This window comes from Colossoma macropomum, unplaced genomic scaffold (assembly GCF_904425465.1).
Source record: "Colossoma macropomum unplaced genomic scaffold, Colossoma_macropomum, whole genome shotgun sequence".
Lineage (NCBI taxonomy): Eukaryota > Metazoa > Chordata > Actinopteri > Characiformes > Serrasalmidae > Colossoma > Colossoma macropomum.
The window spans coordinates 27813842-27826400 of record NW_023494801.1 but is presented as its reverse complement, the minus strand read 5'-3'; the positions used below and the strand labels follow the sequence as shown (position 1 = coordinate 27826400).

Here is a 12559-nt window from a genome sequence, read left to right as displayed (position 1 = left end):
ATGTAATGGTCAGGCAGACCAGCTTTAATAAAACAACAGAGGCTTTCAAATAACTAAGAGGCACCCAATACAAAATACAAGATGTTGTAATATATATATATATATATATATATATATATATATATATATATATATATATATATATATATATATATATATATTATACAATGTTTATTTTATCTGCACAAATGGCAGCTATGTTTGAGTCCAATTATATTCTGACTGGACTTGTCTTGCAGATTGCATTCAGCCCTTGGGAATGCAGACAGGGTGGATAACTGATGACCAAATCACTGAATCTGATCATTATGGTAATGCTAACACAAAATAATGACCTGTAAAGTGTTACATTTACATTTATATGTATCTACTGACTATTATACGTACAGTTCTAATCTGAAAATGTACAGTTTACTGGAACCAGTCTGATGACGTTTCTTCTGTTAGGTAAATGGGAGGCGAGATTAGCCAGACTTGAGTTGTCTGGATCTATTAATGCCTGGATTGGCAGTGACAAGAACTCCTGGATCCAGGTACAATAACCCACTTGTTTGAAGAGACAATAAGTGATTATGGACAGATTCCTGAGGCATTGTATTCTTATCCATGTCTGTGGATTCAGTCATGAGTCACACTGTACTATCTGTATAGCACACAGATGTGCTGTGTTGACAAAATAAACTCAATTTGACACCGTTACCATTTATGCTGTAAAGAATAAGATTTGCGAACAAGGCCCACTATGGTGCTTTCCTTTTCCTGACATTTTAGGAAACAGGAAATTATTTTTATACAGCTATGGTCTATGTTTTCATTTTAATTGTACTTGGTCAGGTTTTGCAAATTCCTGGCAACACTGCCTTTGTTATGTCTTCTGACTTCTGATGCATGTTAGGTGGATTTGCTGCGGCCCATGGTGTTACATGGGATCCAGACACAAGGAGTAAAGACCTCGATGCGTCTAAGTGAGATGTTCACAGTGATCTTTACCATCAGCTACAGCCTGGACCAGCAAACATGGAGGACTTACAGAGGAAACAGCAGCGAATCTGTCTATGTTAGTATCAAAGACCATCCTTAGTCCACAGGATGTAGCCCCAAAGCCTACTCTTAGTCCTAACGTGTAGCCATAATGCGTAGCCCCAAAGGCTGGCACCGACACCTTAAAGCCTTGCCTTAACTACCTGGCCCTGAAGCCTATCCCCAAAGACTAGCCCTAAAGCCTAGCCTTAACTTCTAACCCAAACAGCTAGCCAAAAAGCCTGGCCAAAAACATAGCAGCAACAACAGCTTAAATCCTAGCTATGAAACATAGCATCAACCCCCTTCCCAAACAGCTTTCTATAAATCTTAGGCCCAACTCCTTCCCAAACAACTATCCATAAAGCATAGCCCCAGCAACTTAGCCCAACACCTATCCTTAAAGCCTAGCCTCAACTCCTAGGCCCAACACCTAGCTTCAACCTTTTGCGCTAAAGCCAGCTTCAACTTCTAGCCCTAACACCTAGCACCAACAACTTAGCCAAAAACCCAGCCCCAAAGCCTAGCCCCAACTTCCAGCCCTCACACCTACCATCAACCTCAAGCTACAAAGCCTAGGCTCAACCTCTAGTCCCAACTTCCAGCACCAACACATAGCTCCAAAGCCGAGCCTAAACTCATACCACAAAGAGATATCCATAAAGTCTATGCTGCAACAACTTAGCCTAACAGCTAGCCCTGTCAATTTAGCCCAACAACTAGCCCCAAAACATAGCCACAAAGCCTAGCTCAAACTACCAGCCCAAAATAGAAGCTCCAAAAGCTCATCCTAGCTCAACTCCAAAACCTACTTCTAATCCTAACTTATAGCCACAATGCATAGCACCAAAGGCTAACATCAATGCCAAGTCTTAAAGCCTTGACATAACAACTTAGCAACTGAAGTCTATCACCAAAGGCTAGCACAACACATAGTCCCACTGCTTTGCCCCAACTCTTGCCCCTACACCTAGCCTCAACCTCTAGCCCTAACATAGTTTCAATGCCTTGCCTCAACTTCTATCCCCAAAGCCTAGGCTCAACTTTTAGCCTTAACCTCCAGCCCCATTTCCAAAGCCTAGCCTTCACTTCTTGTCCAAACAGCTAACCATAAAGCCTAATTTCAACAACCTAACCCAATACCTAGTCCCAAAGCATGGCCCAAACACCTAAGTCCTACATTTAGCCTCAACCTTTTGTCCCAAAGCTCAGCCTCAACCTCTAGCCCCAACTCCTTATGCTTATACCTTGCCTTAACCTCTAGCCTCAAAGACTAGTTTCAAAACCTAGCCTCGACCCCTATCTTCAGCAGCTATGCACACCCCCAATTGCCAACAGCTTCGCAATGTAGCATAATAACACAGAAACTCATCAAATACCCATATATTTACACTAACATAACCATGACTGTCACTAGTTCTTCAAAAAGTCTTTACACATTCAGTTTGCATTGTTGTATTAGTCATACTGAATGATCTTAACATAACTTGATGTTGTACCAAATTCTGTGCAATCCTTCACTGACAATACATTTTATATTTATTTCTTAATCACTAATCGGTACTATACTACTTTTCTTTTAGAAATTTAATGGTAACATGGACGGCTATAGGACAAAAGATAACCTCTTCACTCCTCCAATCATCGGTAGATACATTCGCATCCATCCATTCGAGTACAGCGAACGGCCCGCGCTGAGGTTCGAACTTTTGGGCTGTGACCTCAACAGTGAGTATTCACACAAACACACATATATACTGTACACATGCAGATGCACACCGACATGCATGCACATGCATACAGACTCACATAAACATACATTTGTACAAAAATAACCACTCTGTGGTTTAATTCCTGCTTTGTGTTTACTGGGAATAAATGGCATTTGGTGAAGTTACTGCACAGTGAGGCTGATGACCATGACTGCCGTGTTATTTTAGCAGAGGATAATGCATTTGTGAATAGACTGTCAGATATTAGATGTCAGTTCACCCTGATGGAACTTGGCGGGCGGGAGCGGGACAAAACGTTTCAGCTGTGGGCGGGAGCGGGACAGTTGATTCCGATTCTCTGCGGGAGTGGATTGAAATTTTGCAGGAGTGGGCAGGTATGGGACTGAAAAAACAGTCCCGTGCAGACCTCTACCATGAGTTAATATATCGAGGGCTCAAGTTAAGTTTCTTATGGACACCTATTAATATACTGAGGCCACAAATTAATATATTGAATCCACGTGGCCATGAGAAACTTAACTCATGGCCTCAATATATGAACTTGTGGCCTTAATATATTAATTTGTGGCTGCAAGAAACTTAACTCGAGGCCTCAATTTATGAATTTGTGGCCATGTGCTAAAATAATCACTATGTCACCTTAGGGCCTCCTTCCTAGACCCAGCTAACCTACTTTAGCATTAGCAGGAGCGTATACTCAGCACTGGATTCGCCCCTGATGAATCTAGACTGCATTACTAAACACATGTACTCAGTAAAAAATGTATTTCAGTATATTGCACGATAGCAAATGTTAGTAGTTACGAATTTTTGATAGTTACCTCATCTTACCATCATATAGCCTACTTCATACAATGTAGCTCACAGAACAGCACTGCTGAAGAGTAATGGGCAAATTATTATTGTGGTTTTAATGATATAAAGATCACAAAATAATAGCATTATTATCTGGTTAACCACATTTTACATTATTCCATTACATTATTATTTTATATGTTTTATTTTAATAGGGCTCATCGTTTGCATTTACACATATGGCATTTGGCATGAGCTCTTTTCTACAGCAACTCATCATAGAGTGAGTGAGGAGCTGTGATGCATTTTTATGAATAACATAATTAACAGCAGCAGAATACAAAACAACTGAAAAACTAACATGAACTGCAGCATGTAGATAAGCACTGGCATTCCCACTGGAGTAGTTTGAAATATGAAAAATATCCTTTGATGTTTTTAGTTCTGGCATGTTTTATTTCCTCTGTGTATACAACTGGAGCCATTGCCAGAGCTAAAACACAGACATGTGCGCATGCATATCAGTGATTACTCACAGGTTTTGGTTCGCAGGGGAATTTCACTGATTTTTCACAATTCCAACATAATTAAATCATTCAAATGTAAACGAAATAATTCCAAATGGTTTGATGAGAAATGTGCGGTTCTGGAGAAATGCATTAAGTCAGAATTGTTCACAGTGATGATGATGATAAGAACCAGAGAACCCATCTGAATCAAAGGTGTCTAAAAGCTTTCTCACAGAAGAGGAAAGTTATTACATGACATGGTTATGAATGCACTGCCCGATGCCTGAGACATTGTTTTAAAATAGTGTTGGGGCAAGAATTAGGCTAAAAAGGTATCAGCACAGTTATTCAGAATAGTTTGATGTGAATTGGTGCACTGCATACATGGTATACACTATGCTATATATAGTAGCATGGGGGTACACAGAAGAAGCTTAGACAAATCAAAGTTTGTGCCCATAATGCAGCTTTGTTTAGAATTGACTCTGCAGCCACAGTACAAGAGAGAAAATCGCTCTTATCTCTGGAAGGAAAAAACAAACTCTTTAAACCTCTGGCACAGCCGTGACCTGCTACCAAATCCCGCCTGGGGTTATAAATAAGGACATAAACCTGGGTGATGGTAGCTCACACTCCCAAAACACATTGCCCACCCAACCTTCAGTCGCATAACCTGGAAAAATTAACATGAGTTCCTTAAAAATGCAAGCAAAAACTTTACGTACTGTTTGTAGAACTAAATGCAGCCCGGCTAAGCATGAGCAAAGTATCATGGGAACCCCAGGTGTGCTTTAACACCACGTTGCGCCCCCTCTTGTCTTTGAGTGGCGACCCTTGCCAATCCCACTTCTAACACCATTGTAGCATGGAGGCAGGAAAAGCATAGACAACACATAGTTTGTGCCCATTTTGTACTTTATTTAGAACTGAGTTGGCAGTCAGAGTACAAGACAGGAAAATCACTCTTATTTCCAGAGAGAGGACATATGCTCTTTAAACCAGTAGCACGGCCATGACCTGCTACCGAATCCCGCCTGGGGTTATGAATAAGGACAAAAACCTGGGTGATGGTAACTTACGCCACCAAACACAGTGCTCAAAAGCTCCCATAATGTGCAAACATTAACATTTGTTGGTCATTCTGTTTGGCTTTGTTTCCTGGACAATAAACTGTGCATGTGTTTTGTGTGTTTCAGGCTGCTCTCTGCCCTTAGGCATGCAGCGAAGGCTGATTCAAAATAGTCGTATCAGCGCCTCTTCTTTCCATCAGAACTGGATGCTGTCCTGGAGCCCTGATCTGGCCAGACTTAACCAGGATGGTCGTGCCAACGCATGGAGACCAAAGGTACCTCCTCCCACAGAAATGAATCTTTATCTGTTTATAGTATCTTGAATCTTCTAGTCTGCCTATAGCAGTGGTTTCCAAACACACCTGATTCAACTAATCAGCAGTAGCTTCTTCATGTCGGTCTCCTCTACACTTTAAGACAAGGTCTTTAACTTTAAACTATGTTCCCTAATGGTTGTGCCACAAACCGCCTCACGCCGGTTAACCCATTTTCACAGTAACTATAAAATGAAATTTTAGTTTGCAGTTTCCTCAGTTGAACTACGCATTTTTTTCTTCAAAAATATGAATGATTCATAAAACCCAACTACAAACTAGATTTTTGAGAAAGCAAGCCAGAATTATTATAAAAGTGTTCAATTGTATTGAAACGCTTTTTTATTGTGGCAGTTGCACAGAAATTGTTTTCACAGCAGGGGTTTTCACTCCTTCACTTTCGCCTCTCATTGCTCGCTAGCAGCTCAATGCGGAGTTATAACGTTGCTCAGAGAGCCAACAGTGTCCTATTTGATCTGATGACAGAGTTTTGGGGAAAATATTTAATTTCATTGAATTTATTAAAAATATCTTTCCGTTCAACTGGTGGAATGGCCACTAAGTGGCCTGCATAAAGACCTTACGATAATGCTACCAGAATATCATCGCTGTAGAAGGAAAACCTCATATCTCCAAAATAGTAACTTTACAGGAGAGGGAAAAAAAACATTCTTAATGGAATAGAAGTTTTACAAGGTAAATTTAGACCATTTCCATTGGTTGATTTATTTTGAAATTTTAACATCGAAAAGAGTAGCTGGAGTTTTGAAATCATACAAAAAAGTAAAAACTACAAAAATGGAGATTTTTTGCACAACAGTGACAATATGACACTTCCTCAAACTCCCTCAAATACATTGAGACCATAATTGAGTCATTTACAGCTTATATTAGACATCAGAAACCATTGTTCAATCAGAGATAACTGAAGGGCAAAAATATCTTCATTCATTTCGCTGTTGTTGGAAGAAAACCTCGTATCTCCAAAATGGTAACTTTACAGGAAAAGGAAAAAACCTACTTTACTTTTAATGTAAGTCAATGGAACCAGACTGTTTTGTAATTTTGGGCCGTTTCTTTTGGTGCTTTCATCATGAAATTTACATACAATATAAAGGGCAACAGACATTTTCAAATTATGTCAAAAACTGAAAAATGACAAAAAATGGAGATACAAGGTTTTCTTCCAACAGCAGCAATTTACTTTCTCAAAATGGTCACTAAAAGCAAAAATCTAGGAATTGTTGACTTTGTTTTTATTTAAAAATAGGCACAAGATTACTTCAGTGGAGATGTGAGTGTTGATGCAGGGTAAACACTAAAATGAGCAGAGCAGAGGTTGGCCAGGACCACAGTTTGGAAACACTCATCTCTAGACCGATCCACCCGTTCAACTGTCCATCCATCCATCTATCAGTTAACTAGTACTGCATAAAATTGCATAACTCAAGACTGATCTGAAAGCTACCTTGTTAATGATTAGGCAGAGTTTGAGCCAGCTAGTGCCACTGCTACCAAAAAAATGTTGGCACATTACCCCTCCACTCAGAACAAATTAGGTTTATCAGTGACCTGGCCTGGCCAGCAGCTGCTCGGTTAAACACCATTGTGGTGAGTTTCCTCTGTCTGTCTGTCTGCGTGGGAGTGAGACGCTCAGCCATTGTCTCACTCTCAGAGCTGTGTGTTAGTTATCACTCTTTCCACTTTTCCACTTCCCCCACACACACAGACCCGCCTCCTAGATTTATGAGCTGTTTCCATTTGGTGCCATGTGGTTTTGATAAAAATCTGTGCACAATGCCAATTACAAGTAGGCTTACACACTTAACTCACACTTACTACAGGCTTATTATTCTGCTATTAATCTTAAGACTAATTATTCTATAACTACCATAAAATACATTCAGTAATTTCTATAAAGCTAATATCATCGTTCAATAGTTATAACAGTGAGCAATTGAAATGTGAACCCACACACAGACTCTGAAGGTTGTAGTTCCTGGAAGGTAATCTGCAATCATCGATGTTGTAATCGCTGGTAGGTGACCAATCAATTGCACCAACATTTTATTTAAACGCCAGTGATCAGAAAATTCAAGACTGGACACAATGTCCTGAGTTAGACCTCTGGTTCAATGGGCTAAAACATGTCAGAGACCAAACCAGGGTAACACTTTCAATGAATGTCACATTTGTAAGCATCTATAAACACATTTATAACATGTTATAATGTATTCATAAGGCATTATAAACATGGTTATAAATATTTATAATTTTTTTTTTACAATTACACTGAATTACATTTTATAGCCATGTTTATTATACATTATGAATTGTTTATATAATGCATTATAAATAGTGTTAATAACATGTTATAATGTCAGTGCCAAAGAGTCAGTCCCAGCTTGGAGAGCATAAAAAAGGACAAATACCAAGCTAACGGTGGTGTACATTACCTTTCCCACATTGGGTAAAACACTGATGGCAGCACTAGTTTAAACTCTGACATTTGAAGCCTGTAATGTGCTTTACTGTGTATGTTTTAGTGGTCAGTAAATTCTTCAGTAAATACTTCAACTTGAAGCCTCACTCTGTACTAAAGCCACTGGAGGAGGCTTTAGTACAGTATGCTTCACTTTACTTAGAGCGGATAAATACAACTTATGAGCTCTTATAATTTGTTAAGATCAGTACTTATAATGTATTATGTTAACAATAATGCATAATAAACATGGCTATAACATATAATGCATTTTTATAAATATTTATAGCTATGTTTATAATGTCTTATGAATGCATTATAACATGCTATGAATGTGTTTATAGATGCTTACAAAGGTGACATTCATAGAAAGTGTTACCACCAGTTCTAAAAACATGGTGGTGGCAGTTTCTATAAGGCATGACATCTGCATAAACCCTTCATAACAACTGACATAAACCTATGTAAGCATTTATACAGACTTCAATAGACATCATTTGTCATAATGCTTTTCAACTTCGATGTCAAGCTGACGTAACACGTATGTCAGGTGACTCAGATTTCTTCTGAGATTGGGTTGCCACGACACCTTGAAATGATATATTGGCTTTATCAATGTTTATGGACAGTCATTTGCAAAAGTTTGGTCAAATTCAGTGTTGCAAATAAGAACACAGAACATGTTTTTTCCCTCAATATGTTAAACACAGTGAATAAATAGAAATTGTGCACTGTGCAAAAAGTGCTATATTTAAGTCTGCTTGCTATAGAGGATGCAATTTGTTTTCACTTATAAACTGGGTTGCAAATTTGGTCTGACAAATGGGGGGTTATAGCCATACATACAACAATTCAAACATAAAACTGTGTAAACAAAGGATGCCTACAGTTACACTTATCATATTGATATCCCATGCTTTACATATCAATCCTAATACAAAAACTAATAATAATAATTTTAACAGGAGTAATAATATCAAACACATCAGAGGAAATGCAGAAATTCAATTTTGTTGCCTATACAATTATTTTTTTTTACACTGTGTCACTAAAATCCTTTGTCTGATCTGCATGTTGTAAATATTTTTGCAAAATGTCCCAATAATAATAAGTATGATGATAATTAAGAAAAAAGAAGGAACTTTTTATAACTGTTATGGTATGAGTTAGCAAATAAATATAGTACATTAAAGAAGTGTTGAAAACAATTTCAGGACAGGTTAGTTTTTTTCATTTTGTCGTTACTGACTATAACTAATCAAAACAAAAATCTATTTAGACTTTTGAGTTTTTGAATGTAACTGGCAGCTGCATAATAGATGATTTTAGGAGTGTAGCTAGAACTTTTAGAGGTTAGACCCAGAGTTTTTATTGGGGTGGGACACTGCTAAGAAAATAAATAAATAAATAAATAAATAAATAAATATATAAATAAATAAATCATCACTCTATTAAAATGACATGTAATTGGCTCTGTACATAACTAAATCTGTCAATCATTTCCACATGAATAAAATATTACATCAAGATAAGTATTGCTGAAAGTAAACTGAAAGACAAAACTGTACTGATGTAAGATTTTGGTTATTCATGAGGAAATGATGTATTTGAATCAAGTAAATGAAATGCATCACTTTTTTCAGTGCACAACTTTAATAAAAACAGTTCATATAGACAGGCTGTAGAGGCTATTCATTTAGGTTGCATTCATATAGGTATAAGCTAACCTACAACTCATGCATACATTTAACTATAATGTAGCTCACAGAGCAGCTTTGCTGAGTAAATTAGCCTATCACAGCAAGATATGCTGATTAATAAGTGCAGCGTCATCAGGGTTTCATTATTGATTGGTAACTACCCCGATGGCAGATTTTCACCATAAAGTATAACTGATGTTTTATTAATGATTTATTGATGAAGTGGGGTGGCCAGAAGGGCGGCCAAGCTTCATTTGAGGGTGGCACTGGCCACCCCGACCACCCCGACCACCCCTAGGCTATGCCTCTGGTTGATACCAGCCAGCTCTTTCACAACTCAGCTGTGTAATTTTTTTCACAACCATCCCATGACCCCAAAAATGACCTTGTGTAATTTTAAAAAGTGGAGGGGACATGCTTAGATGATGCTACTCAGGACCTCAAATGTTTTATTAAGGGATTTTTTTTGTTGCAAATGAAAGAAAAAAAAAGAGCAAATAAGCCTTGAACATTGTTTCAAAGACAGTTTGTTTTTAATACTGTCAGTTTTCATCCACAAAAAAAGTTGTGGTCAGTGGAAGATATAGGTATGGTAAAAAATACACATATAGACACACATACAGAACATATAGATATACACATGTAACAACACAGTTGGAATGCTTTCCACACAGATTGTGTGGTTGGATTTGTTATATTTAACTAAATATTTATGAATCTTCATTATTACAAATCCTTGATTTGGACAACGTATTAGTTGAATGGATCTATATGTAGTGTTATGTCTAACCTTCCCTCTCTCCCCCTCTCCCTCTCTCTCTCTCTTTCAGAGCAATAACCCTCACGAGTGGTTGCAGGTGGACTTTGCGGTGGTGAAGAGAGTGACGGGTATTCTGACACAGGGAGCCAAATCCATGCTAAAACACATGATGGTCACAGAGTTTACGGTCTCTGTTAGCGACGATGGACGCACCTGGTCCACCGTCACCGAGCAGGGAACCAAACGAGAGAAGGTGTGTGTATGTAAGAGAGAGTTTGGGGCAGATTTACTAAAAGAGGCGCCAATTACAGACGGTCCACAGACACTTTGCACTGGGTGGGGTCCATTTACTGGGTTCAGGAGTGGATGTAGTGATTGTGGGGGTCTAAAAGAAGGGGCCCTGTGGAGGTACATTTTCAAATTAGTTGAGGCCACTGCCTACGTTGTAAAACATGATGTCTTGGCAAATCATCTTAAATGTAGTTGATATGTCTCATCTTTCTCATTTTGAGATTGTTGTAAGATTATTATAAGAAATATTAACATATTTCTAAACACTGAGTAATTAAGCATTGTATAGTGTTCGCTATGCTATGTGATGCTGTCCGATCGCGACGTGATGTGGCACGTCTGGTGTGTGGTGGCCTTTAGAAAATCAACAGAATATGTAATTTTACCAGAGTTGTTGAGACTTTTGTATATATTTATGTATGTTTATGTTTCTCTATAGATCTTTGATGGAAACATTGACCATAAAGAAGAGAGACTGAACCTGTTCGAGCCTCCACTGTTCACAAGGTTCATTCGCATTCATCCTAAAGGCTGGATTAACGACATCGCTCTGAGAGTGGAGTTCCTGGGATGTGATACACAACAGAGACTGTGAGAGAGAGAGAGAGAGAGAGGGAGAGAGAGAGAGAGAGAGAGAGAGAGAGAATGAGAGAGAGACTGTGAGAGATAGTGAGAGAGAGAGAGTGAGAGAGAGAGAGAGACAGTGAGGGAGAGAGAGAGGGAGAGAGAGAGAGAGAGAATGAGAGAGAGACTGTGAGAGAGAAAGAGAGAGAGAGTGAGAGAGAGAGAGACAGACTGAGGGTCACTGACAATGAATGTAAAATGATTCTTTTTCACTGATGCATTTTAGCTTTTTACAAGATGTCTTTTGGGTTAATAAGACTTTACTTACTGATACTGTCCGTTGGGTTTCATGTTTTCTGATTGGGCATCTGCAGGATGAGCATGTACCTGGAAAGAGTGCAAAGTGCTTGATGTCTGTTATTGTCTGTATCCTCCATCAAATAAGCTGCTTCAACACCTGTGTAATCTGCTTATGTGAACCGCAGGGAACACAATGTTTGTTTTACAATTAATTGTTTTTATTATGAATATAATACAATTATTTTCAGTATTTTGTGTCTCTGCATTCAGCCAGACTATAGCTGTGGTAACCATATGTAAATAGTAAAGATACTACTGAGAATGTTTTATACTGTAGACTTGAGCGTTTGCACTGTGAAAGGGAATCCAGTTACTATTTTATATGCCTTATATTTAAATAAAGTATTTAATATGAAACTAAAAGTTTTGTGCAGTTTCATTTTTTGTATATACATGTGTGGATAAGTTTGGACGCCCATGGTCAAATCACGTTTTGTTGAAGTTAAAATCAGTGGTGGACAGTAACTAAGTAAACGTAATTCATTACTGTACTTAAGTAGTTTTTTCATGTATCTGTACTTTACTGAAATATTTCCATTTTGGGCGACTTTTTACTTTCACTCCACTACATTTCAAAGTCAAATATCTTACTTTTTACTACATTATTTGAAATCTGTTGTTCCTTTTGGATTATGTGTGTATAAAAAAGTAACATGTCAAAATGAAATAAGTGAAGCAAGAAGACCAATCAGAGTACAGCATGCACTTTGTTTTGAGCTTGTTTTGACCTGTTGGACATACAGACCCAGTGTAATCATACGATTCTACATCAGTGCATCAGCGTAAAATTGTCTATTCCAACATAAATGATGGAACTAACCCAAATTTGTGTAAATAGACCACAATATAGAAATATGAACACATATGCAGTTGTGACTGATGTCTTTTTTCTGAATTTATACAAACACTATTTCATTTTATAGTAAATTTATTTTTGCTAGTTTATGTTTATGAACAAAGA

The 12559-nt window shown here is 38.0% G+C and overlaps 1 protein-coding gene across 1 annotated transcript in view; it reads left to right on the top strand.

Annotated features, from left to right (window-relative positions):
- Positions 1 to 11299, top strand: part of f8 (coagulation factor VIII, procoagulant component) — a 34007-nt gene extending 22708 nt beyond the window's left edge. Inside the window, exons 19-25 of the mRNA XM_036590007.1 lie at positions 240 to 311; positions 448 to 533; positions 896 to 1057; positions 2604 to 2748; positions 5254 to 5402; positions 10454 to 10636; positions 11114 to 11299. Coding sequence (XP_036445900.1) covers positions 240 to 311; positions 448 to 533; positions 896 to 1057; positions 2604 to 2748; positions 5254 to 5402; positions 10454 to 10636; positions 11114 to 11269 — 953 coding nt within the window. The 3' untranslated portion in view covers positions 11270 to 11299. The remainder of the gene's footprint in view (positions 1 to 239; positions 312 to 447; positions 534 to 895; positions 1058 to 2603; positions 2749 to 5253; positions 5403 to 10453; positions 10637 to 11113) is intronic.
- Positions 11300 to 12559: the final 1260 nt, after the last annotated feature.